We start from the raw sequence: 25,085 nt of genomic DNA, 5'->3' as shown, positions 1-25,085 counted from the left end.
CATTTTGTTTGGATGCTACTCGAAACCGTTTGTGTTAGAAGTAAAAGCTTCCGAGAATAACTTTGAATACGGATCAATTAAAAAACGTGTTATTTAAAATATTAGATCGATCGTGAAATCTATTTTCTTAATATTAGTTTTTAGTGTATGAGCGAGAGAGTAAATAAGCTTTTTGTAAGTCGCTTGAGTGCGTGAAGTTCATAGATTTAAAATAAAAAACTTGTTAGAATTTTGCTGCTTAGTGGTTATCATTGAGAGAAAAACTTATAATATTTAATTAGTAATGTGTATCATGAAAAAATATAAAATGCATATTTTGTGTGAGTGTAAAAAGAAAAGTGGTGAACACGCACTTTTCGCACATGGCTGAAATTCATAGAATGCTGAATGTATTAAAAGGATAAATTATAAACTCCTAATCAATTAATAATGATTAATTTGTGATTTGTTTTATAACAAATATGTGTAATTCCAATGAGTTTTTGTTATGAAATAGCGTTTTTCGCATATTGCGTAAAATTTATCGTTCGAATGCTATTGCTAAATAATAACAATGGATTAAGCATGTATCATTTGAAATAGTTTGACAATAGTCATTTTAACAAATATGTATTTTTACGTGCGTTTTTAATGCATGAGCGTCAAGGGTTTTTTGCATGTGACTCGATTGGAAAATTAAAATTAGATGCTGCTGGTTTTTGTTTATATTCCAACTAATGTGGTCAAGTCCTTATTATATATATATTGTATATACGATTAATTAACATTAATTTCATTTGTAGTATGAAAGTTTGAACAAGCTTTTTATTATGTCGCACACGAGTGCGTGAAATTCAAAGAAAGAAAAAGTTAATAATATTCAGTTAGTACTGCAATAACAAAGGCATATATTATATGTCTTTGTTTTTAATCTAAAACGAAAATATTACCTAGTGGGTCAATTTAATAAATATATCATTTAAAATATTATATTGATTTCTTCATCTTAGTTTTTTGTAAACATGCTGCTGCTTAATATTTATTGCAGAAAAACGCTTCTAATATATGATTATAAATGTGGGTCATTAAAAAAAAACATTTTAAATACATATTATATTAATTCTTTAATGTATGTATATTCTTCGTGTAAGCGAGAGAGAATATTTGTATTATTCAAATGCTTATGATCTAAATAAGACCTGATTATAATCAATCAAAATAATAAATTAATAGTATAACGTATTAAATACTATCGATCAAGATGAGCTATCAGTGCTTCTATTTGATATTTATGATAAGAATAAAAGCTCTCGATACCTATGTAATTATAATGTGTCTTGATATACAGCGTAGCACAAAAGTCACTTTACCATTCAAAAGTTGTAAATGCCCCTTATTTTCATCTTCACAAATGTGATCCCTTTCAATGACACGCCTTTACAAAATACAAAATACCTGGCTCTATCGCTCGGATTTATCCATGAATATTGTACTTCAGCTTAAGAAGAGATCAAAGCTTATTGACAAACACTCGCTCTTTTAAATATCCCCACAAAAGAAAATCTGGAGCATCGAGATCGGAGGAACGCGAATAAGTTTCCACAAGTTTAAATTGTGTATTATTAAAGATTATTTTTTTAAGAATGGAAATATATGGCTTACACTAAATTATATCGATAGTATGCTTTAAAATATATATTTTATTTTATTTATGAGCATTAAAATATGGCTTTTTTCAGATCGATAGTATAATTCATATGTATTTTTGTATCAGCTTATGGTGTATGAGCCTAAGGGGATTAACACTCGAGTGAGTGAAATCCATAAGATTAAAAAAAGCTTGTTTGGATGCTATTGCTAAATGTTTATGTACTGAAAAAATAATGTTAGATAGACTTTATTATTATTATTATATATTATTGAGATACATAGGTATTCTTTTTGTGAGATTATGGTGTGTGGGCGAGAGGGGATGAAAGAGCGTTTTTTGCATGTCGCTCGATTGCGTGAAATTCGTGGAAAATTGGATTCTGCGGCTATCATTTATGGTTGAATGAAACGCTTCTGAGACTTGATTATAAATGCGATTAATTAAGCAATCGACTGACTTTATTATGTACATATATTCTTTGTGGGGCTAAGTGGTGAATAAAGGTTTTTACGTGTAATTCGATTGCGTGACATAAATATTGTTCTTTTACGAAATAATATTTAAATTAAAATTTAAATCTAAATTTAGACTGAAAAATCACTAATGTGTTTTTTTTACTGAAATCTTGATTTATATTTACCGTTTTAAATTTAATAATAGTGTTTAAAACTAGCATAATTAACTTTTTTAGATTAAAAGTCACTTGGTTAATTGATAGGCTAACCTGTTTCTTTCTTAGTGCGTTTACTCAAAAGATCTCAAAAATATTTGTATTTTTCAACCATAATGGACAAATCTGCCAAAACATAATTTGCATAAAATATATTAAATAATTATTTTCTTTTTTTCCTGAACGAAACTCATTAAATCATGTGCTTTGGGTTTATTTTTATTTATTTCTAGTTGTATATTGTCAATTTTACGTGAAAAAGTTATGCCATTGTCTTGACCTAGCGGTCACGCGTTTATTTTTATTGTTATTAATACATATTCATAATAACATTTTTTGAATCGCTTATAGATAGTGTAATTACTATAAATAAACTTGTGTAATTACTATACACGCGTCTCGTTTAATTCAATTGTCTCTAAAAGTTGAGTTGCACTCCAAATTCTTAACTTCCACATTAAGAGGGAAGCGGCTGTGTCGGGAGTAACTGCTGAAAGTTCATGGTTATGATAATCTCACCTAAAGTGAATGATGTTAAATTCGATTTGCTTTGTCCTTTTTATATTTTTTTTTTGCTTAACTAATGAGGTTTGAACTGGTAGAGATTTGCATTTCACTAGGCGTTTGTTTATTTTGTTTCAAAGCAACGAACGGCCATTGTTTATATTTAATTGAGTGATGCCAAATCTATTAAAAAAATTTTGGTTTATTGCGCTTTTAACGTGTTTTTGCGACAAGTTCATAATTGCGGTCAATATATATTTGCGAGTTTTTTATGTCTGGTTTCACTTATTGACATTGTTCATTACTTTTTTGAATTAGAAAAATACCCTAGACTTCAATGCATTTGTAAGCACTGGAATGTGTTTTTTTCGATGTTAATTAAATTTGTCGCTAGCAGTTTGAGTAACTTTTTTATATTGTTAATAAACGCAATCGATTATTAAACGCCAGGCATGACGACATTTTTCTTTAATTTATTGAATGAGTCAGACAGTGACAACGGATGGCATTACAATCATATTAGCATATGCTTCAAATTCACGACAGCATTGGCACAAACATATATATTTAGTTAAGAAGATTAATAATTTGCATGATAATTTTAAACACGAGTAAAAAATCGTTCTTAATTTATTTAAACAACTAGCACTGTATCTCTACTTTTCAAATAGCTCTTAATAATTTGCTCCTAGTAAATAATAAAATTTATGATACTGGTTTTTATGAATGTATTAGATTTTCTGTTCTTAGTTTATACGCATAGATGATGGCGTCATCATCCATCATGTTATATTTATTTTAAAATGGTAATATAAAACTATTCGTTCAATATTATGATGATATGTTTGTTTATACATATAAAATAATCTGTAATCATATCAGATATTTTAATTCTAAACTGAATTATGTCAACTGTACAAATCGATTTACCCATTCAAATTAGCCTGGGACTTTCAGGCGTCGCAAATTAGCCTGGGACTTTCAGGCGTCGCTATGGTTACGGCTTCGATAATTGTTTTTAAGGCCATAGAGATTTGGAACTTTTCCAAAATGAAGGGTTTTGTTTTTCCATATCTGTGTGTATGCATACGTATGTTATATAAATTAATGTATCACACACACAAACAATTGTACATATGTAAAAGTGTAGAACTAGAACGCACGTAGACTTAATGAAAAACTAGCCGTTTCATGGACGTTCGCATTTTTCGCAATATGCGGGTTAATAAAATGGTCGCGAATTCATTATACTGACCATCTACTAGTATGTCTGTAGACTTATATATACTATATGATAAGATTAGCGTAATTTTGCTCATTCACTTTACAATAGAACAAGATCGGCAACAGTTCGTGTGTTTATTTATTAACAAACGGTTTTTTCCTATCATATACAATTAGCTTTGAATATAATATATATACTATAAATTATGAAGCTATATATATCTAGGTTCATATTAATACACTTTTTACTTTTAAATTTAATTATGATAGTACTAAATTTTTTTTTGCTAAAAAGTACACACATTAAGTTTTTTTTGTATTATATAAGTCTTTAGATTTGTATGAAAAATATTGAGTTTTAAATATAGGTAATTAAAACATATATCCATATATTGAACTAAAAATTCTGAGATGTACACTAAGTGTACATCAACAAGTATTATGAAAATATAGTCGACATAATTAAACAACTCGTAACAATCTCAATTTAAATAAATCATTATGGTATTCATCCGTGAGATTAGGAAAATATAGTTAAATGTTATCTATGATGATCTATCAAAATAATAAATAAATAAATAAATAATAACTATTAATTTCGTTCTCTCAGATACGTCACAGACTAATATATTAGTTTAACTATATTGTTGACTTATATATTGTAATTATCTAATTTAATATGTAAGTGTATCGCTAATTAAAAACCAAAATTTAAATAAATATTATTTCACATATTTACATAGATTTTCACAAAAAAAGACGTAAATCACAGTAAACAAAAATAACTTTAAAATTAGACAAATTTATAAAATATAGACCTTAATTATAATGTTTAGTAATGAACATCTTAACATTATATAATTTAATAGTTAAGAATACAATAATATTTATAACGTACAAAAAAATATTTCTAAAGCATTTTATGACCATGAAAACTAGTTTTTGATTCTAACGTAATATTTTGGTTGTGCCAGCTCTCATTCTCAGTATCAAACACAAGCTGTTTTTATCATAGCTGCTTAATAAATAACAGTTTTGAATACTGAACATTTAAATATATCTAAACGTTTTTTTGCTCTGATTTTCTGTACAAGTGCATCGGTGCAAACTAATGGCATATAATTTTGTATTTATTTTTTATAAAAGTCAGTTCTTTCTGCTTAAAATTAATAAATCTATTTTGCCATAAACAGTTAACGATAGATTTTAACAGCAGTTTATCATTTTGATTATAAGTTGTGATATTGCTGTGACTGAGGTTTGAAACTCTTCACGTCACGCAGATCCAAACGGAAACAGAAGACTTTATAAGCTTTAAAAAAACGCTTTCCTTTTATAATATGTAGTTTTCAAATGCATAATTTAAAAAATATTTTTTTAATATGTATTTATTGTAAAAAAAAGATCCATATACTATAAGAGGCTTTTGAGGTTATAAAAATTAAATGTCTACATGACTAAAAAAATAATTGATTGAATTTGATATCTATTGAGTGTTGTCTTAAAAGTGACACTAATCGTTTTATTGTGAATTGTTATTTAGGTTAAATTTTGGTTTGTTTTTCACTTGAAACGTTACATAGTTTTAAATTCGTTAATGGCGACATCCGATTTGTCGCCAAATCGAATAGCTAAATGACACTCTCGTTGCTCTCAATCAGTCCTTCCGGAACGACCCAGACACGGCTCGCTCGATAATTCGAGTAGTAGTAGTAGTATATTGAAATATTGCGTAATGATCTCGCCAACTACGTGAGAATCTTCGTCTGTCTGGGATTTTGGCCGATCGTTACATCTTTTAGGATTTGCGCATACAAACTTTGCTCCCGCGCCATGTCAAAAGCGTTTTCGAAAGTAAAAAATGTATGACGTAAATTTTTGACCAAAGTAAATATTTACTTGATTCGATGTTGACAAACGGATCAGAGGGGCCAAAATTTGAATCGCTCAGTTTATTTTTGGTTTCGTAACGTGTCAAGCTTGGCCACGTTCAAAAATTTGGAAACGGGATCGTTATTCGTCTTGTTGTGTAATGCGATCACGGTTGGAAAAACACTGTTTTACAGTTACAAAAATAAAAAATAAATATACAATTAATTAAAGAAATAGTAGGCATACAAAGTGTATATTAAAATCTAACCCCACCGTTTAAGGGTGGGGGTGAATTATTTTGTTGCGTGCCAGAGGGAACCCTCTGAGTTATGAAGGCAAAAGGGTCGATAAAGTAGCAGCTAACATTTTAGTTGTTCCACCGTAATATAATAAAATGAACGATTTAACCATTTCAAAGTTAGCACCTTAAGAGCCTTGAGTAACTAACTAACAAACGTCACATAAACTAATATAATTTAGATAATCAGAAAGTCGCGTTCGATAAAAAAATATTCTGGTAAATTGACTTTGAATATTTTTTTTTATATAAAAAAATTGAATATAGTTAATTATAAAAATATTTATTGCTCGCGAATGGTTGACGTTTCGAAAATGAATAAAACGCATCGATTATATATGTAAATATGTGTCAATTAGTAACGTTTTTTGCGCTTCGCCTAGCAACTGTAATTACAGGGTTGTCACTTTAATAAACCACGATAATATATTTATTTTTTTACATATACTTACAGTAAATGCTATCGAGAAAAGTAATAAAATTAAGAGATAAATTAATCTTAGTTCTCGGTACTGTGTCGTATCATTTCCGCGGATCTTTGACAAAGCGCCAAAAATCCAATAGGGATTCCTTTGTGTTTTCCATGTACAGCAGTTTTCCAAGAATACACTTATTAAAACTTATGAATATAAGTGGGTATCTTATTTCATATTATATAAAAAAGTGAGCGACATTAAGCCGGAGTTTGACAACTTGACTTTTACATAATAAAAAATGTGATATATAATAGTTTTACATGTAATATAATTATTAAGTTTGAATTTTGCAAATTGAAACGAATTATTTAGTACATTTTTTGTAATAATCGTGTATATTTTTGGCAAAATAATATAGAATTTAAATTACAGTTTACGTATTTTATATATGCTACATAAAAACAGCGATCAATCTATGTTATATAATATGATACAGTTGAACTTTGTTAATTAAAAATATGATTTAAGAAAAATGTTGGTGTTCGTCCTGAAAAATAAAAATATTCCAATGCATAAACCATCACGATACGTTCCAGAAAAAACTAAAATCAGCATGTAATTCTATTTATCCTTTAAAAATAGATAAAACGCTTATTATACAGAGATTTAAGAGTAGAAAATCTATATGACCTAAGCGCTACAACCATACCTTAAATACCAGCACGATAAACCATTAAATAATATGATTTCGAATCACATATGGATCCTAGTGTTTTACAATTTCTATCGTGTCTGAGAAATCATAATCAGTAATTACGATTTAATAATATTTCCAATCGATTATCACAGATCAGATTTTCTTAGATATTCCGAATCTTGCGAATGAATATGATGATTAATTATGCAAATAAAATATAACTAGGTAATGCATATTGATTTTAAGCTATTAAAATAGTTAAAATTAATAAATTATAAGTCACTAATTTGCACACAGATTTAGGTCCCGTTGTATCATATTAGGCTAACGCTTGTTTTACAATAAATAAATAAATAATAAAAATTTAATTTAAACATATTTTTTGAAAGAAATAAAATACAAAATAGCGAAAATATATTTAACTTTCATTTCAGTGAAATCATATCGGACTACATTTTCATTAGTACATATATATTTCTACTAGTACAAATTTAATTACTGACAGATGTTATTAAAATTATTAGCTGATCTATACTGTCATTTGACAGACGCAAAACGTCCATGTGTGTGCTTATTAAAAAAAATATTTATGTCAATTAAAATATTAAAAGTGTATTTAATCTGAGTTATTGAAGTGATTTTGGTAAAAAAATTATCCGAACCAATAGATAGACAATATTATTTATAATCTCTTTTAAAACGCTAATCATATATACATAATTAACTATTAGACACAAACCTCACCTAAACGAATTAATCAAATCCAACTTGACCTAATGAAAGCTCTAAAACTAATATTTTTTGCACTTTCATTGGGTCAAGTTGGATTTACTTAATTCGCTTAAGTTTGTCAAATTCAGTTCATTAACTGATCCAAGCGTACGCGTAACAATATAAATTGACCAGTGAAATTATATAGCAATATTTATTTGATACATTTTTCTGACCTAGTTAATGAAATTATATTTTTACTTGTGGAAATATAATTTCCCTTAAAATTACAAATTCACTTTAACAAATATTATAAGTTGTGGATCTAAAATATTTAAAAAAATATTCTGAATTTTTCGAATATCTGCTCTGCATAAATTTGCCGCAGTTGGGAATATGTATGACTACTCATCGGTTAAAAACCTTTTACTTATTATATTATATATAAACAGAAAGCTAAAATACATATAAAACATTCCTTAATTCATAGAAGTTTAGTAATAAATTGTTGTGGATGCCTTGGTATTTTACAAATCTTAATTAATATTTTTACTTAAATGTCCGTACTCTTTGTTTTAAATTAACGGAGTTTTACTGTATGTAAATTATTAATGAAAAAATCGCTTATCGTTTATGAAATCAATTTTATGATCTACTGACTTGAATATGATACATCATTTTTTTATAGAAGCTAAATCGAGGTCAGTTTTAATTTCGGAAATGGATAATGTACTCGTATATTATTTGGTCTATTTGTATTATTCATTTAAATAGTATTTTAAAGTTATATAAATGTTTAGATTCAATGGAATTTCGCAAATATACTTATAAATATGTATGTATGTATTATGAATTTATTGCTATTGAACTAGATTTTAATTAGATACCCTGCCTTGCATAGTATTTAAAATATATTGAAAGACAGATTCGCTTCTACACAATACTTTGTGATAACCCTGTTTCTGAATATGTCAAAAAGTGACGTCTATGTACGCCACACGATGCATGCTAATGCCGAGGAAGGAAGCAGTGTTTAAAAAAATCGTTGGTGACTCAAAGGTAGAGCAGTCAGGGCGGTCGTCAGATCGTTCAACTTTTGTCAGAATCCCAGAAGGAACTTTTGCTACTCATCTTTTAGCAATTAGCACACAGAGATGCATCTCATGTGTGCCACAAGCAAGACAGTGCCTTGGCTTTCAACTAAAGACGTGATCGACCGGTTACTGCTTCCTTCCAAGATTAATGTTATTTTGGAACGTCAATTTCATAGTCGTTAGATATACTAATGACGAGTTTCTTGCTTGGAAACGAGTGCTATTTACTTTTTTCTTGATACTAATCACAGTGTTTAAAGTTTACGTTTTTATGAAAAACATAAGTCAGCTCAATAATTTCCCAATTAAATAGAAAATATATTATTTAGTTTATATATTAAATTTAGATACAATTGGTTGGACTGGTGTTTTCTGTGAACTGCTAATTAGTGCCTGAATGCGCAAAAATCCGAGCTCACTGTGTTTCAAATAAAACAATCGGAAATTTACTCATTGTATTGTTTTGCAACACAATTATAGATTATAAGTCTCATTCAAGCATTTTTTTAGACAGGTACAATGATCATTGGAAATATTGGATATAAAACTAGTGCCTCATAGTCTAATATTTTTTTTATTGAATTCGTACAAATTTTAAACATTAAGTGTTAAATCTAAGATGTGATCAGTGCGATATAATCAGTGGAATAATATACTTCGAAGATACCATCTGAATGAAAAGCGAGTACAACAGTGTGATGATCTGCTTCGTGCAGGGTTTCGATGGGCCAGTAGGCCATTCGAACCAAATCAGCAATGACGAACCCAAAGTGTCCGAAATCATCGCCGACCGGCCCAAGGAGAACGGGAGGAGATCGATCTTGGGCATTGGCAGAGACTCTAAAAGGGCTTCGAAGAAGAAGGCGGAAGAGGCCAGAGATGTGCTACTGGTTGAACCTATAGCTGTGCAATTGTCCCCTGAGGCATTTGTCAATGGCAGAGAGATCAAGAGAAGCGTCAGCGAGAAACCGGAATTCAACAGGAGGTTCGGGTCCAGTTTGATACGAAAAACTAGGTAAGGCGTCTTTCGATTGTTACGGTTACTCATAGGTTAATGGTTAATGTATGCAGGCAGTGTTTGTATTCACTTGCTGTTTACAACATTTCCATGTCAATGAGACAAGGTGTTCTTCGTGGCATTCTTGAATTAATTTATCCTTTAAAACTTTGAATGTTTTACATTTCATTATGGATTGATAATTAACATTTTAAAATAGCAATATACGGTCGTTTTTTTTCTTTTAAGACATCAGTCGAGACGAAGGTGATTTTATTACATTATAATACTAAAAGGGTATTTTAAAAGTGGGGATATTGATAGATAAGTACAGAATATATTTTTTAATATTTTAGAAAAAACTATATAGTTTATACACGTGCGAGTAGGGTAAATCATTAAAGGAAAAAATATTTTACTTCCAAATTAAGAACTTAAATATCTTAAAGGTTTTGAATACACTATGTATAATTATATATAATAAGTAAAAAATTTTATTTTAAGTATTTTTAAAAAGGTCACTAGTCGTCAAAAAAAAACATGTAAAAATACAAATACATGCATACAAAAAAACATCGTAAATCTATATATTCTTCTAAATTTCAATTTTAATATGGATTTATGTAAGTGACGCATTGGAAATTTAAAAAAAATCTGTAACAGTACTTAATACAATATTATATATTTTATTTTTATTCCATACAATACGGTCCCGTTTTTTATTTATTTATTTTTCTTTGACAAATTATGTAACTGAATTTAGCATGAAAAACGCTTATAATTCAGAGATTCAAGGATATAAAACACATGAGTTCGAATCCTATGTAGACCCTAGTGATTTTCAATTTCTATCGTATCTAAGAAATAATAATTAGTAATTCATATATAATTATGATTCCGATCAATCATCACAAATTAGGTTTTCCTAGACTTTCCTAATATCACGGATGAATAATTAAAATACAATCAAGTCGTGAATAAAATGTTATAATAGTTTTTAATTTATTAAATATATTATACATACATGTATCACTGATTTATATTACATACTTTGATTTTAATATGGTGTTTAACTACACCTTTATGTTTCAACGAAAGATTTACGTTAAATAAATAATTGAATATAGATATTGGAATTTTTGATATAGAATATGAATATACATTTTTAAAAAAAAAAATAATTTAGATTTTACATAACCATCTATGCTCTTAGAGTATATTTTAAAATTTATATATCAAGTATGGTCACAGTTACTACTATTGAGCGAACAATGCTAACGGAACTAAGAGGACCGACCACGTTTTTGTCACCAAATCGGTAAGAACAATGCATGCATGATTCACGGTGAAATTTTACGGGTCTAAATCAGTGTTACGATTATGACAGTTTTTCTCGAAACGGTTTCCTATACGAGTTCAACAGCGTCGGAAATTTAACCTCATTCTCTAGAGTAGAACAATCTGAGAAATTCAGATGGGAAAATTATGCAGAAGCGCTCATGTCAAGGCTTCTTCAGTTCCGCATCATGGCAATTCTTTAACAAAGCATTGCGTTTTTCTAAAATTTTAAAATCGTGTCCTGGATTTTAAAATTTCGGTTGCTACCATAGCTTATGTAACATTTTTAAACTGAGATAAATCCAGTATTTTCAAACTATGCGATAAGTATCTATTATACGTATGTACTTAAAACGCATATAAAATTGTCTTATTGGCATTATCATTACTCACGTGCACTGGTAAAATAATAATGAAATGATAATTCACTAAAGGACCTTTAAACGTAAGGTCAGCGTTGTGTTATATAATTGAAATGATTAAGAACGTAGATACCGCGAGACCTTAATATGTAAGAAATAAAAAAATAATGTATTGTAGATAACGTATTTAAATTTTAGGTCGAAACATATACACAATCTATTATGTCATTGTTAAATAATAAACTAATATATAAATTACGTTATCGTTTGAATAATTGATTAATTATATCTAATTTTAAGATAACGAAAAGGTTACATTATTATTAATCAAGGTTTTAAACTAAAGCTTAATACAATTTTAATTAAATAAATTTTTAAGCCCAGAAGTGAATCATTTATTACGTAGTTAATAAATTTTATATTAAAAATTATGAGTATTATGTCTCAAGGACGCCATTTATGAATTAAATCCTTTTAAATGATTCCATATTAATTTATATAGGTATTGTACAAGGTTATTTAGTTTACCAGTACATCTATAATTCGGTTAAATTCATTTTAAATACATCGTATGACCTTAAAAATATTTAATTTTGCAGATCCTGATTTTTTAATGATTTTAAAAATACGTGACATTTTCTTATGAAAACGACGTATTGATTAATAGATCATGTTGTCATCGAAAAATATAATAAAGTAACATTTACATATAAAATAAAGGTCAATATGAAATAAATAAAAATACTGCCTTTTAGTTTCGAATAACGTTACTTGGAACAAGTTTATCACTTGTCAATGATAAATTATATAGTATGCTATAATAAAATGTTTCAACTATGTTATGATGGTTTTAGTAAATTATTTAAGTATCATAGAATAAGCCAAAAATCTCATTTTGATGTTGTAAATCAAAAAAAATTGTAATATAGAAAAATTCGAAAGGAAAAGCTTTTCATTTGCACAATCGAACAAAGGGAGATGTGCCACATAAAATGACCCAATTCTATTATTGCACGAGGTCAACAAGAAGATGGCTATTTAAAATGTTATTTGAAATCAAAAATATTTTCTTGGCTAATTTTGTACTTCTAAATGGAAGATAAAATATAGCCGAATAACCATAACGATATAACCAAGTCCAGAATATGCACTTTATAATATATTGAGAGCACTCTCTAATGTAGTTTTCAACTCATATTTATTCTTTCGGTAATTGTTTTGTAAATAATACTTTTAGGCATTTCTTTACACTTGAAGGTATTGTGCAAAAAAATTTTGAACAACTTCCTTAGTAGCAACCAGTATCGTATGATGAGATACATTCCCTGTCGCTAGCTCGCGTGCTAAGTGACGAGAATGAGTGAGTAATAAGGGCGTGCGTTACATGCGTTCCGCACTCCCACTTCTCACTCACTCTCGTAAATTAACACGCGAGCGAGCGAAAGGAAATGTATCTCACCGTACGCGCCTAGTAACAACGTATAGCCTTCTTCATCTTTGTTTGTCATGAACGTTACTTTTTTCTGTTTTATGTTCACAACAGAGTTTCACAAAATGTTTTCTAGTTATACCGTCGCACCAGAATCTGCTGTCGCACAAAAGAAAATGTTCATTAAAAAACTATTGCTTTGTTTAGAAATTGAACACATAAGCACAACTTTGCTGTGACATATGTATACTTAGTAGACTTTTTCTTTTTATATTTTATTTTGCTGAATAAAATAAAAATTGATGAAGATTTTCTAGCTACATCGTTTTGATTCGAGCTTTTTTTTAAATAAAAATATACACTTATATAATATATTAAGAATAATAAATACCGGTATATATGTATGTATGTATGTATTTATATATAATTAAATTTCTACTCAAATTGGCTTTTATTGTTATTGTTATATATACCTAAATAATTATATATAATTGCTCGAAAACATTCAATTTGTTTACGCGAATTTCCAAATGGAAAATTCATTACCGAGGTTACACGTGCGAGTATTATACATATTTTCATAACTTTAATATGTACACGTAGCATTGAAGACTTCGTGGAAAATTTTAACTCACCGTGAAGCGGCTTTTCAAACAAAAAGACCGAAGAAACAAATTAGAAATCGATATTTTGAGGCGTTAATGTATGCGTTGTTTTAAAATGCCTTGGAAGTCTTCAGGAGACGAAAAGGTTTTTGTGTCAAGTTCGGGAAAGGAAAATTGCTTTTGCTTTCTTGACATATTTTTTTGTGGACGATGGACGTTCACATTTCTTTGATTTATATCTAGCCAAGACAATTTCGAAATATTTCCTTTCTAAATCGGTCACGACGCGTTACGAAATTTCCAACGTGTGTGTATCTACCGTCTAGGCCGAGCTGAGTCTAGGCAATTTTTTATAGTCTATGTGGCTTATGATAAGTCACGTGAATACGTCTAGATTTAAATTGAAATTTTATATGTTACGCTAACATGTCGCGTTCAAATTTTATGTTTTAATAAATCATTTGTATGAAAGATTTAATTAGTTTATCCTATGATTATGGCGCTCTAATGATATTCTTCATTACATTAATAACATGTTGAGCAATTATGGAGTTGTGGGTTTATTGCTAAACAGTTATAAAACATTCTAATGAAGAATCACATAATATAATAGGTGTACAAAACATTCGCTTTATTATAATGAAGGTAGATGGTTATTTGCGTGGTTCTTAGTTGTAGTACTTGCATTTCATAAAATCTAAATTTCATGGCTCTACAGAGTTCGGTAGATCAATGACATTGATAGTATCGTCTTGAGCGCTAACAAGTATTGTGAAACACAGCGATCAATAACTAAAAACGTTGTTACACGTAGCTAGAATGCAAAGTCAGATATTCGTCAGCCAGCATGCTTATTACTATTTTTGAGATTATATTAGTTGCCCCCAAATATTTTATATTAAAAGCAATATCGTTAATTTGTGTGTCACTTCAATGAGTATTTCGCTTGTTCTGGAGATCCACAAAAAAAATACAATATTGCATAATAATTACAAAGTCCACTATATATTAACTTTTTCATTAATTATCTGAAATTCATAAATTGACTGAAAGCTACACATATAATATTAGATTAAGACTTAAAAAAAATCCAACACTAGTTGGTCGACGAGAGATTAATCTTCTCGTCAACCGACGCAGTCAGCTCAACTTGTCTCTACCAAGTGCACCACAATTCAACGCACTGATTTCGATCGGAGAACGTGTTGATAAGTCGCCGCCTGGCTTTGGTATCGATGCTACTTCCGTCATGACAAACTAAGGACACTTTCTCCCTGATTATAAAAAAATGTCATAAAAGCATCGACCTTTTTCTACGACTCTTTGGATTTGTTTGTAACTTTAACGCCCGATTAAAAGAAGCCATCGCAAAAGGAACAATCAGCTACAGTCAATACCGTTTATCAGTTCATTTGATTATAAAATATATTACAATGTGCTTCATCGCTCAAAAGTGTTTTGTCATAGATTATTTGTCATAGATTAAATAAAAAATACTCCACATAAGCGATATCTTTATATCCATCGAAAGTTTTTCCATCGCGATGCATCAGCCTACGGTGCGGTCTCGTTTCCTAGGGAAACATTTGCCGAACACACCATAAAAATCGTCATATAAAGCGGTAAGGGTTGAGTCCAGTTTGTCGCACTCATAGTCTCAGGTCCAATTGCATTTCGCCAACATGCTATTAATTAGTCATAATTTATATATGATTTTTTCAAGTCGCGTCGAATGCTATGGAATATAAACAATTTAGAGATTATGGAAGAACTTAGTTTTCGTGTGTTATTTAGTTGTTTTTGAGTTAAATAAATTGTGACAGAACCAGCGCATGTTTTACAAACTGTATATGAAACGAATTACTTTTAATAGCTTTATTTGTAATGAGATTTGGTCAGATGTTAAGTTTTATTACTGATACAAAGTTTATTATCGATTAGGTTGGCTCATATTTGTTAAATTATAGATTAGGTTCGTTTATAAAGATTAACTTACAATAAATATTACTTTTGATACCAATGTTTAAATAGTAGTCCATCAAACATACAACACAAATAAACTAGTTCGTGACACGTGTGTATTTTTGAGATACACAAAAATCCCAGATTCCAATAAAATGCATCGTAAAAACCTACGAACTGTATTGAATTTCCGGTAGTGTTTACATTTTTCCCCCAGGTTGTTTATTATTATGCTTTATGAGACTATAGATCTAAGATCCGTTCCAGACGAGATGTCTATTTCAGTAAAACACAGAATCCGAAGGCCAAGCTCTGCTTCTATCTAAACATAAATAACAACACTACCGCTCCATTAATAATGGTTTTGAGTGCGTAAATAAACACTATGTTTTTCAAACTAAATTATTTAAGGACTGAGCGATGATTTTAGAACATATACAATAGATTACAATATCGAATATATTAAAAACTCTGTTATACTTCCCGTTTACCGTGAAGCATTCCATAGTTATCGTTTAATTGTCATTAATTAGAATTAATCGTTCAATGACTATTTTCTTGCGTTGATGATAAATGAGCATCGTACGCAACTAATTAAATAAATTAACATCGACAATTGTAAAAATTTGTATGTAAATATGCACTGTAATCTAAGCTACTGCTTGTTGATAAGTTTTATATATTTATATAAATAATTGTGTACAACTGAGCATGTGTAATTAGAGGCATTATTTCCCTGTTAATTGTAAAATTGCGTTAGGTAATTAAGTATAATATTGATAGTAATTACAATGATGTTGGAGAGTATTATTTTACGTGAGAAATTATAATAATTTATTACCTGTTTGTTATGCTTTACAATTTTATTTATTATTAAAAAAAAAAAAAATTATGGCTAAGTTTTAATTGATTTCAATAAAGTAATATTTTCACTGGCGTTTCATAGAAATTATATTAAAATACATTCTCACCAATTGATATATTATATATTACTACTATCAAAATTTAATTTAACTGATAGGCGCTAGTAAAATGATATGCTAAAACTAAATTTTACATTGAGTTCATTTTCTGTTTATACCCCAACATAACTAAAACAAATCAATGAGACCCATATAGTTTTTTTTAACTTTTATTATGTTTATTCGTTTTGGTTCTTTTTGACGTTACAATTATGTGAATCTCTGACCATCTGGAGTTCGTAAACAAATACAGTTTTAATAATACTGAACAGTGAAAATGTACATCAATTATTTGATACATTTGAACTGTCTGATTTAATGAAATAAATTTATGTGGAAATACGTGTACCAGATCACTCATTTTTGAACATAAACAGTTTTAACAAATTAGTGGAATTAAATGTACACTAGTAAAAATATACCTTTACTAGTAAAACACCTTCACTGCAATATATACAATTTTAGTAAAAAAAATAACATGACAGTGAAACAACTAATATTTTTTTATTATACTGTCGACGTTTTTTCAATTCATATGACTCATGTACTTCGCATACAATTTAGCCTAAAATTATAGGACATAGTCTAATGATTTCGAATGACGTGCGTTAATCTCGAATATTCTCAAAGTACATACACACATATGGATTTACGTATTATCTTTTTTTCGTTATTTTTACCGCTAATTTGAATAACGCACGATGCCGTATGAATGAACGCTCGCATTCGCGTTTTTCATTAGCATACGTACGTTCATGAAATTGCAAAAACAAATTTGTTTTTCCCCTTCGGTCGGCCGACACCGGTGTAGTAATTTTTGAAAAAACCGATGCTTCAACAAACGGATGAATCACACGACCAAGTTTTCACCTTCGTTACAATTTGTCTACGAAAAGTGAAAAAGAAATAGACGCGGAAAAAGTATCGCACGTGACTTGTCAGCTAACTGTATTTTTTTCGGTGTTGAAATTTTCACATTGAACGGTCGTTGAGGTCAGGGTCCAAGATCTTGGCTTGGTCGTGTTTTGTAATATTCATTGTGCGACTCGAAAGCTGGCCCTAGATGAATTATTCACTATAACGTTTGTTACCTTGCTGTTAAGAGATTGATTGAGGCACAGTTGAAATAATGTGTATTTCAATATTTGGATTTCTTGTCACGTGTTTAGAATATGTATTATAATAGTTCAAAAACATTTAAATAATCTAAATATTAAACATACTAGAAACAGTCTATATAATAATTCATATATCATTAATATTATATTTTATTTAAAAACAATTTTTTTGTCTAATATTTTTTTTTTAAATTTTATAAGTTGATGGCACTAACTTTTTGAATAGAATAAAGGTACGTTGTGAAGGTGTTAAATCTAAAATTATATAAATTATGTTCCACTCTCGTCCTCTTATTGACACTATATTAGTCCAGTCAAATAAGGCGAAATAAAGGCTAAACCTCGGAATGAAAGATACCAAGCAGAAATTTTGCACAGACCTTCGTTTTGATGTTCTAAGGACAGGGTGAAAAGTCTCATAGAATATCGTGTCTGCTAATCAAGATATCAAAGGTCAAAAGTCACAAAATTTGTTTTTTGCAAATATCTCGCGTTTTATGCGTTGCACGTCATTAGATGCTTCACAAAACTTGTAAAGCATAAAATTATCTACAAGTTTAGTTAAAATATTTGTTTTGTATCATTAACCGTTTTTGAGATATAGCGCGGAGAGTGGGAGGCGTACATCCGTTTATAGAATCCAGCGAGTATTTCTACCTGCTTAACTTGGTATATGCTTTGAAAAAGTAAACAATCGTAAAAAAAGTGGTCTCGGCAAGTCATTTGAACCATAGTTTTATTACTTTCTTCATTGTATTATTAGGAATTAAAAATGAAATATTGCTCGACAAGAAATTTGTGCGAAAAAATTGAAAGAGTTGAGAGATGTCCTTACGGAGTATGTACCAGATGATAAGAAGATCATTTCCAAATTAAGAGAAAAATATTTAACTGATATTATAATTATAACGAAGATTGGATCATTCCCTATTTTTTCTTTTCGCGATGCTCAAGCTTAAGTTTTATCCATAGCTTGGTATGAAAATAAAAAAGGCACTTCGGAAGAAGAACACTTGCGCGTAGTGGAAGCTACTGCGGCGATTATTAGAGAAGATATTCGATCTTCTGTTGTTGAGACCAAGTCTTATCCGCCCCCGAGTAAAATATTAATGAAGAAATTCCAAAAACTTTATTACATTTTCTGCAAGAAGTTATTATAAAGAACAGAAAAGGAAAGACGGGGCATTTTAAAACGAAATATACAGCTATAAGTCATGCTATAATGACTTCCATACGAAAACGGTCCTTTTCTTCGCAGTTATTAATAGGCCTATCTGTATTTATTCATAGAAAAAATACAGATAGGCCAAACATCCAAAAAGACTTTTGGATGTTTTGTCAAGTTTAGGTTTTTTCGCTTCATATAGTGATACTGTAAAATGTTAAATTTCAGCTGTTTATCACCCACAGCCTCGTAATCAACCATCATAGTCAAGTGCCTTAGTACAGTATGCAGCAGATAATGCAGAAAAATATTTATACTCTTGATGGCTATAATACTGTTCATATAATGGGAATGATAAAAATAATAACTCCAAAATCTGAAGTTATATCTGATGACCGCATAAAGAAATTTACAACAAAACCAAGTGCAAAGGAGTTAGCAGCACTATCACATATACCCCTTCTAGTGTATGAAAATCATGTCGTACCCGGATTGAGCAAGAGATTCAAGTTCAAAATTTTAATGATGTAGAAGAACTAACCGAACAAGTATTTATTGTAGTTGATTTGTTGTGGAAGTACGGAAAATGGAAAAATATCTCACCGTTGCCAGGGTGGAATGGATTTATTGAACAACTTACAAAAAACAATGAGAACTTTGTAACTTCTCGGATTCTGTTTCTTACTTTTATTCTTCATCCTGTGAGTAATATGGACACAATTTACACTACATTACAGTGCGCTATAAACACTGCCAAGAAACATGAACAATGAACATGCTTAATAACTTTTGATCAGCCGTTGTACATAAAAGCACGTGAAATCGTAGCAGCTTCAGATGCTAGCTCAGACTTGTCCAGAGTAGTTGTGAAACTAGGAGGCTTTCATATGCTTATGTCTTTTATTGGATGCATAGAGTATATAATGAATGGAAGCGGAATCAAGGAAGCTCTCAGTACAATTTATGCATCGAATTCTGTCGACAAAATGTTGGATGGTCCCGCTTTTGCAAGAAGTATCAGAGACCATACGTATTACTTTTTGCATTATCGATGATGATTTTTGAAGATATGAAGATTGAAAGTTATAATGCTTTAAATGGGTTCATTCAGCAGATAACAATTTGCGATGTTTTCTACGAAACTGTGGAAGAATGTACAGGTAACTCTGGCTCCGTAGTTTACATAGCGTAATCCTATAAACGGATGCGCGCTTCCCACTCCCCGCGCTATATCTCGAAAACCATTAACCATACGAAGAAATAAATAATAACAAACTTGTAGAAAATTTTATTTTCTATAAGTTTTGTGAAACATTTAATGACATGCGACGCAAAAGAGGCGAGATATTTGCAAAAAAACGATTTTTATGACCTTTGACCTTTAATATCTTGATTAGCAGACACGATACATTTTGAGACTTTTCCTTATTTGACTGGACTATATAGTCCAATGACACAATATGTGTTCCATAGCCCGGGCAACCACTAAAGGCCGATGTCGCAACATGTGTACCATGCTTGCGCCAACGGTTCGAGTCCGGTAGCACAACCACAGTGTGTTTCAGTCAAGCATTATTTGTCTCTGGCATAACCAATTTATAATTATTTTTATTAGAATGCAGAGAACGTTTTTAATAAAAAAAAAATTTATGAATTTTCCTTTGACGTTACCGCACGGACTGTATTGTGTTAAAGCATTATTATTATTATTATTAAACTGCTGAAAAGTTCTTTAGAATATGATTGATCAACAATTTAAAGCCTTGTTTGTTTGAATGAACACTTGAAATATTTTGTAAAATTCGTAGAACCTTTAAATGACTGACATATTAATTAACGAAGTAATTGAAAAGATAAAAATATGTATATAAAATAATTTAATACTCTCTAACATTATATTTACAAGTTGTAAAATTAATGTGGATTTAATAGTTGTAATTATAAATTACAACAATTTTATATTTAACATATTTAAATATTTCAATTTATTTTCAACATATGTATTATATATATATACATTTGTAACAGAACATATACACAACTAAATTTATATCTTAATGAATTTATATTTTAATTTGTTATAATGACAATTATTTATTTTGCTTTTATATATTAAAAATATACATAGTTTGTCAATATACTGTTTGTTTTTGTTTGTGATATACTCTTTGTGTTTTCTCGGTATATTATTCATTCGAAACTTCTCGCCTTGGCTTTGTATCAATTTACGGTTCTCAGAAATTCTGGAATTGAAACTCGTGAAATCTCGCCAGAAGATTCATTTTTAACGTCCAATATTTGTGATTCAATGAAATTTTTCTTCGAGTCACATTTACAAGGAAAATCTATTTCGAAAAATGCGACCCATTTCTTGTCAATGGCGACTAATCAGGTCAGGGATCCTTTGCGTGGCGAATTTCGATCACAAGAAACGAAAGTATCCTATATTTTTATCATAGATTTTCTCACACTACTTAAAATTAAAACCACGAGAAGATAATTAATTATTAAAAACAATTTTGTGTCATATCTAAAAACTGTTTATGTTTGTATTTATTGCATAACTGTAAAAACAAATCAAAATTTTGTTGTTCATGATTATTGATAGTTACAACCGCAAGATTAGTTTGTGTACGTGGTGTATATATATTTTTTTTATCTGTGATTTAGCAATACTTTTTAAATAAGATTGTACAGTTTGAGAACAACACACAAGCACGCAAGAAACGTTATTTTTTAATTTGCAAAACGTCGTTCGTAACGGTAGAAATATGAGTAACCCAGGAAACGTTTTCCACGCACATATTATACTAGATAGTATCAGATTTCCACGTGTATATTATAAATGCTTGGGAAAACACATAAAAAATCATACATTAATTAATTGTTTATTTATTAAAATCAAATCATTACAAAATTATTATATCATGAAATAGTATTTTGAGTAATTATTGTTAAAATGCATAAAATAAATATAAAGCGTATTCAAAGGGCGTTACACGTTCTTGAACTTGATCGTTAAACATTTAAATTTAAGTTAAAAGCCACCTCAGGCTATGTCCGCGTTTCATAAAAATACATAACACTTTTTAAGTAACGATTTTTTTAACTCCGAGAAAGGCTGTTAACATTGACCTCAATTAATGCAAGCGGATAGCGAAATACCGGTCGCGTGAATACTACCACTCACCCACATATCCGATACGTTTTATTTAACTAAACCAATTGTTATAATCCAGTACTGTGTCTTTCCATTTTTTATACTTCTTCTCTCGTGCGTCCTTATCGGTCTTACACAGCATCAGTTCAGGCAAATGAAAGGTGGTATCTCTCCCTCGTTCATCGATATTGATGCCCCACATGGCAACCTGAGCAGCTCCTAAGCTAGTGTTCTCAGTTATTATAGATCTTAATACTTCAAATCCACCTAGATCTGTCTGCATTTGCATTAGATAAACGTTCATAGAAGCAGAACCATCAGCTTTCAAGCATTTGATATCAGAACCGGTGTCTTTTTTAATCGCATTGATTACATCTACTACTAAAAAGCATAAAGTCTCCATGGCTGCTCTAACGATGTTGTTATGGTTGGTGTAGGCAGAACATCCACTTAACATTCCGGTTGAATGCTTGTGCCAATTCGTTGCGAAGAGTTCATGCATGGTCGTAAAATACACTATATCGTCAAGCTCTGAAGCGCTCTTAGCCATATATTCCATATCTGTATAATCGCTGATCATCTCTAGTTCATCCCTCAGTCTTTTAAAAGCTTCTCCACCAACAGCTATAGCTCCTTCCAACACATAATGCGTTTCTCCTTTTCCTATCTTATATCCGACACTAGTCAATAATCCATTATTGCTAAAACATATCACTGGTCCAGTGTTATAAAGCACGAAGCAACCGGTCCCATAAGTTGCTTTAATATCACCTTTCTTAAAACACATCTGTCCTATAAGAGAACCTTGTTGATCTGCTATGCATCCAGTGATAGGAATACCCTTAAATGTTCCTTTATTGACATAACCATACATCTCAGAGTTACTTTTGATCTTCGGAAGCATCTCAATAGGTATATTAAAGAAGCTCAACATTTCTTCATCCCATTCCAGAGTTCTAATGTTCATCAATGAAGTCCTAGAAGCGTTTGTAACATCCGTATAATGTTTTCTATCCAACAAATTCCATAAGATCCAAGTGTCCAGTGTTCCGAATAAGCATCTTTTTCGTTCTACGGCGCGTTTGACGTTCGATATGTTATCAATGAGCCATCTGACTTTGACGGCTGAGAAGAAATTCGATATAGGCAAACCTGTCTTTGTCTGGAAGTAGTATTTATCGCCATTTATTGGTTGTTTCCTCAATAATTCTTCAACGAGCTCAGATGTCCTGCAATCAGACCAGAGAATGGCGTTGTGTAACGGTTTACCGGTGTGCTTATCCCAAACTACGATCGTTTCTCTCTGATTAGCTATTCCTATAGTGATTATGTCTTTGGTGGTGTAATCCAGTCTTTTCATTTGCTTCACGCATCGTTTCATGCAAAATTCGATGCCGTGTACCATTTCCATGGGGTCGTACTCGATCCATCCATCTTGTGGATATTTTAGCTCAGTTTGCACAGATTTGCGGCATATGATCTCTTCGGATACACCTTTGAACACTATGATTTTTAAGAACGATGTACCAGCGTCTATGGAGCAAACCAAAGTCATGGTTTATTCTATTGAAAGGACGAGAATGTCGATTAGTATGTTAAATGAGTGATAGGTCGGTACAACAGAAATACTGTCTACCGACGCAGTCCAACGAACTATAATTTTGACCATTATTTATGATTTATTCAATGTGAAATCTAAATATTAGCGAATTTATATCGCAATGGGGCAAACAATATCATCTATAAAAAAATTCGTTTATATGATAAATATTAGTAAAAAATAAAATACAAGTAATTTAACCGAATTTCCGTTTTATTGATCGCTTAACCTTGTGATGGACTGTTGGCTATTGTTCAATTTAAATGTATGTACCTATCTATGTACAATCAAACAATCATCGATGGTTGTTTCAATGAAGGTAAAATATTTATAAAATGGGCTATTGGTAATTCACTTTAATTTGATAAGTGCATATGAGACTTATAATATACTATTACTTTGTCGAAGTTCCTAGTCATCATCGTTCCATTATAATTTACTTGATAATTGAATGTGTTTTTTTATTATCTTTTTAGGTGAGTTTCTTATACATTGCTGAGTAATATATCTCTGCTTATAAGGTAATTTTTATTTTAAAAAATATTTATTATACTACTAAAATTTCCAGTTAAAATCCTATACATAAAATATTATATACAACTATTAATTTTTAAACTTAAACATTTTCACACAAATTTATCTTAAAAAAAATTGGAATTTATTATACTTGGCCAAAAAATATACGATTATTGCACCGCAGAGAATTTTCCTTATTTACTGCTATGTTCATAAAAAAAAACATTTTATTTTACATATATCTATATACTTATATAATATATCTTCGGTAAGATAATAATTTACGATCCAGATTTTTTTGGCTTTGTTTTTCGCGAAGGTCAGTTTGCTTTGAAAAATATTTCTACGGCGACACAATGGCTTTTTTCTCCCCTGTTTTTATAAATTAACAATAAAGCTCTTTGTCCCACTATTTAAATGAAACATTTTCATTTTTTGACCTTAATGTCTTTTCTTGCTACAATACTATAAATTACTCACAAACATTATAAAAAAAATGCGCATTAAAATATTAATTGTATTTTAAAGTCAATCATTCAGTTGACTTATGTTACAAGTAAATATCTAAATTGATGTTTCACTCACAATGATTCACACAACAATTATTTGACTTGCCTTTTTTTTACTGAAACGCAACAATAGTATCAATTATATGCTAATGAGTAACATCATTTTCTCTCTCTCTAACTTAAGTCAACTTTTTTATCTGATAAAACTATGACTCACTGTATCTAATGCTAAATTATTATCTGAAG

General features: G+C 29.9%; 2 protein-coding genes across 10 annotated transcripts in view; one reads left to right on the top strand and one right to left on the bottom strand.

Moving 5' to 3' along the window:
• Positions 1 to 25,085, top strand: part of LOC148236904 (uncharacterized) — a 90,306-nt gene that overhangs the window by 28,591 nt on the left and 36,630 nt on the right. For 4 of the 9 annotated variants that reach the window (XM_088181906.1, XM_088181901.1, XM_088181905.1 and 1 more), the window contains exon 2: positions 9,627 to 10,131. The exons of 3 other annotated variants lie outside the window; for them this stretch is intronic. In XM_088181906.1, coding sequence (XP_088038032.1) covers positions 9,791 to 10,131 — 341 coding nt within the window. In that variant the 5' untranslated portion in view covers positions 9,627 to 9,790. The remainder of the gene's footprint in view (positions 1 to 9,626; positions 10,132 to 25,085) is intronic. 2 more of the 9 variants (XM_088181904.1, XM_088181902.1) reach the window with 1 other exon arrangement.
• LOC148236905 (glycerol kinase 3-like) lies at positions 22,267 to 23,769 on the bottom strand. The gene has a single exon (XM_088182790.1). It carries the CDS (start codon positions 23,767 to 23,769, stop codon positions 22,267 to 22,269), a length of 1,503 nt encoding a protein of 500 aa, XP_088038916.1.

Source organism: Plectrocnemia conspersa, unplaced genomic scaffold (assembly GCF_051122295.1).
Source record: "Plectrocnemia conspersa isolate PC_06_02 unplaced genomic scaffold, ASM5112229v1 ptg000003l, whole genome shotgun sequence".
In the NCBI taxonomy this organism is placed as follows: Eukaryota; Metazoa; Arthropoda; class Insecta; order Trichoptera; family Polycentropodidae; genus Plectrocnemia; species Plectrocnemia conspersa.
This window is presented reverse-complemented; position numbering and strand designations above follow the sequence as displayed.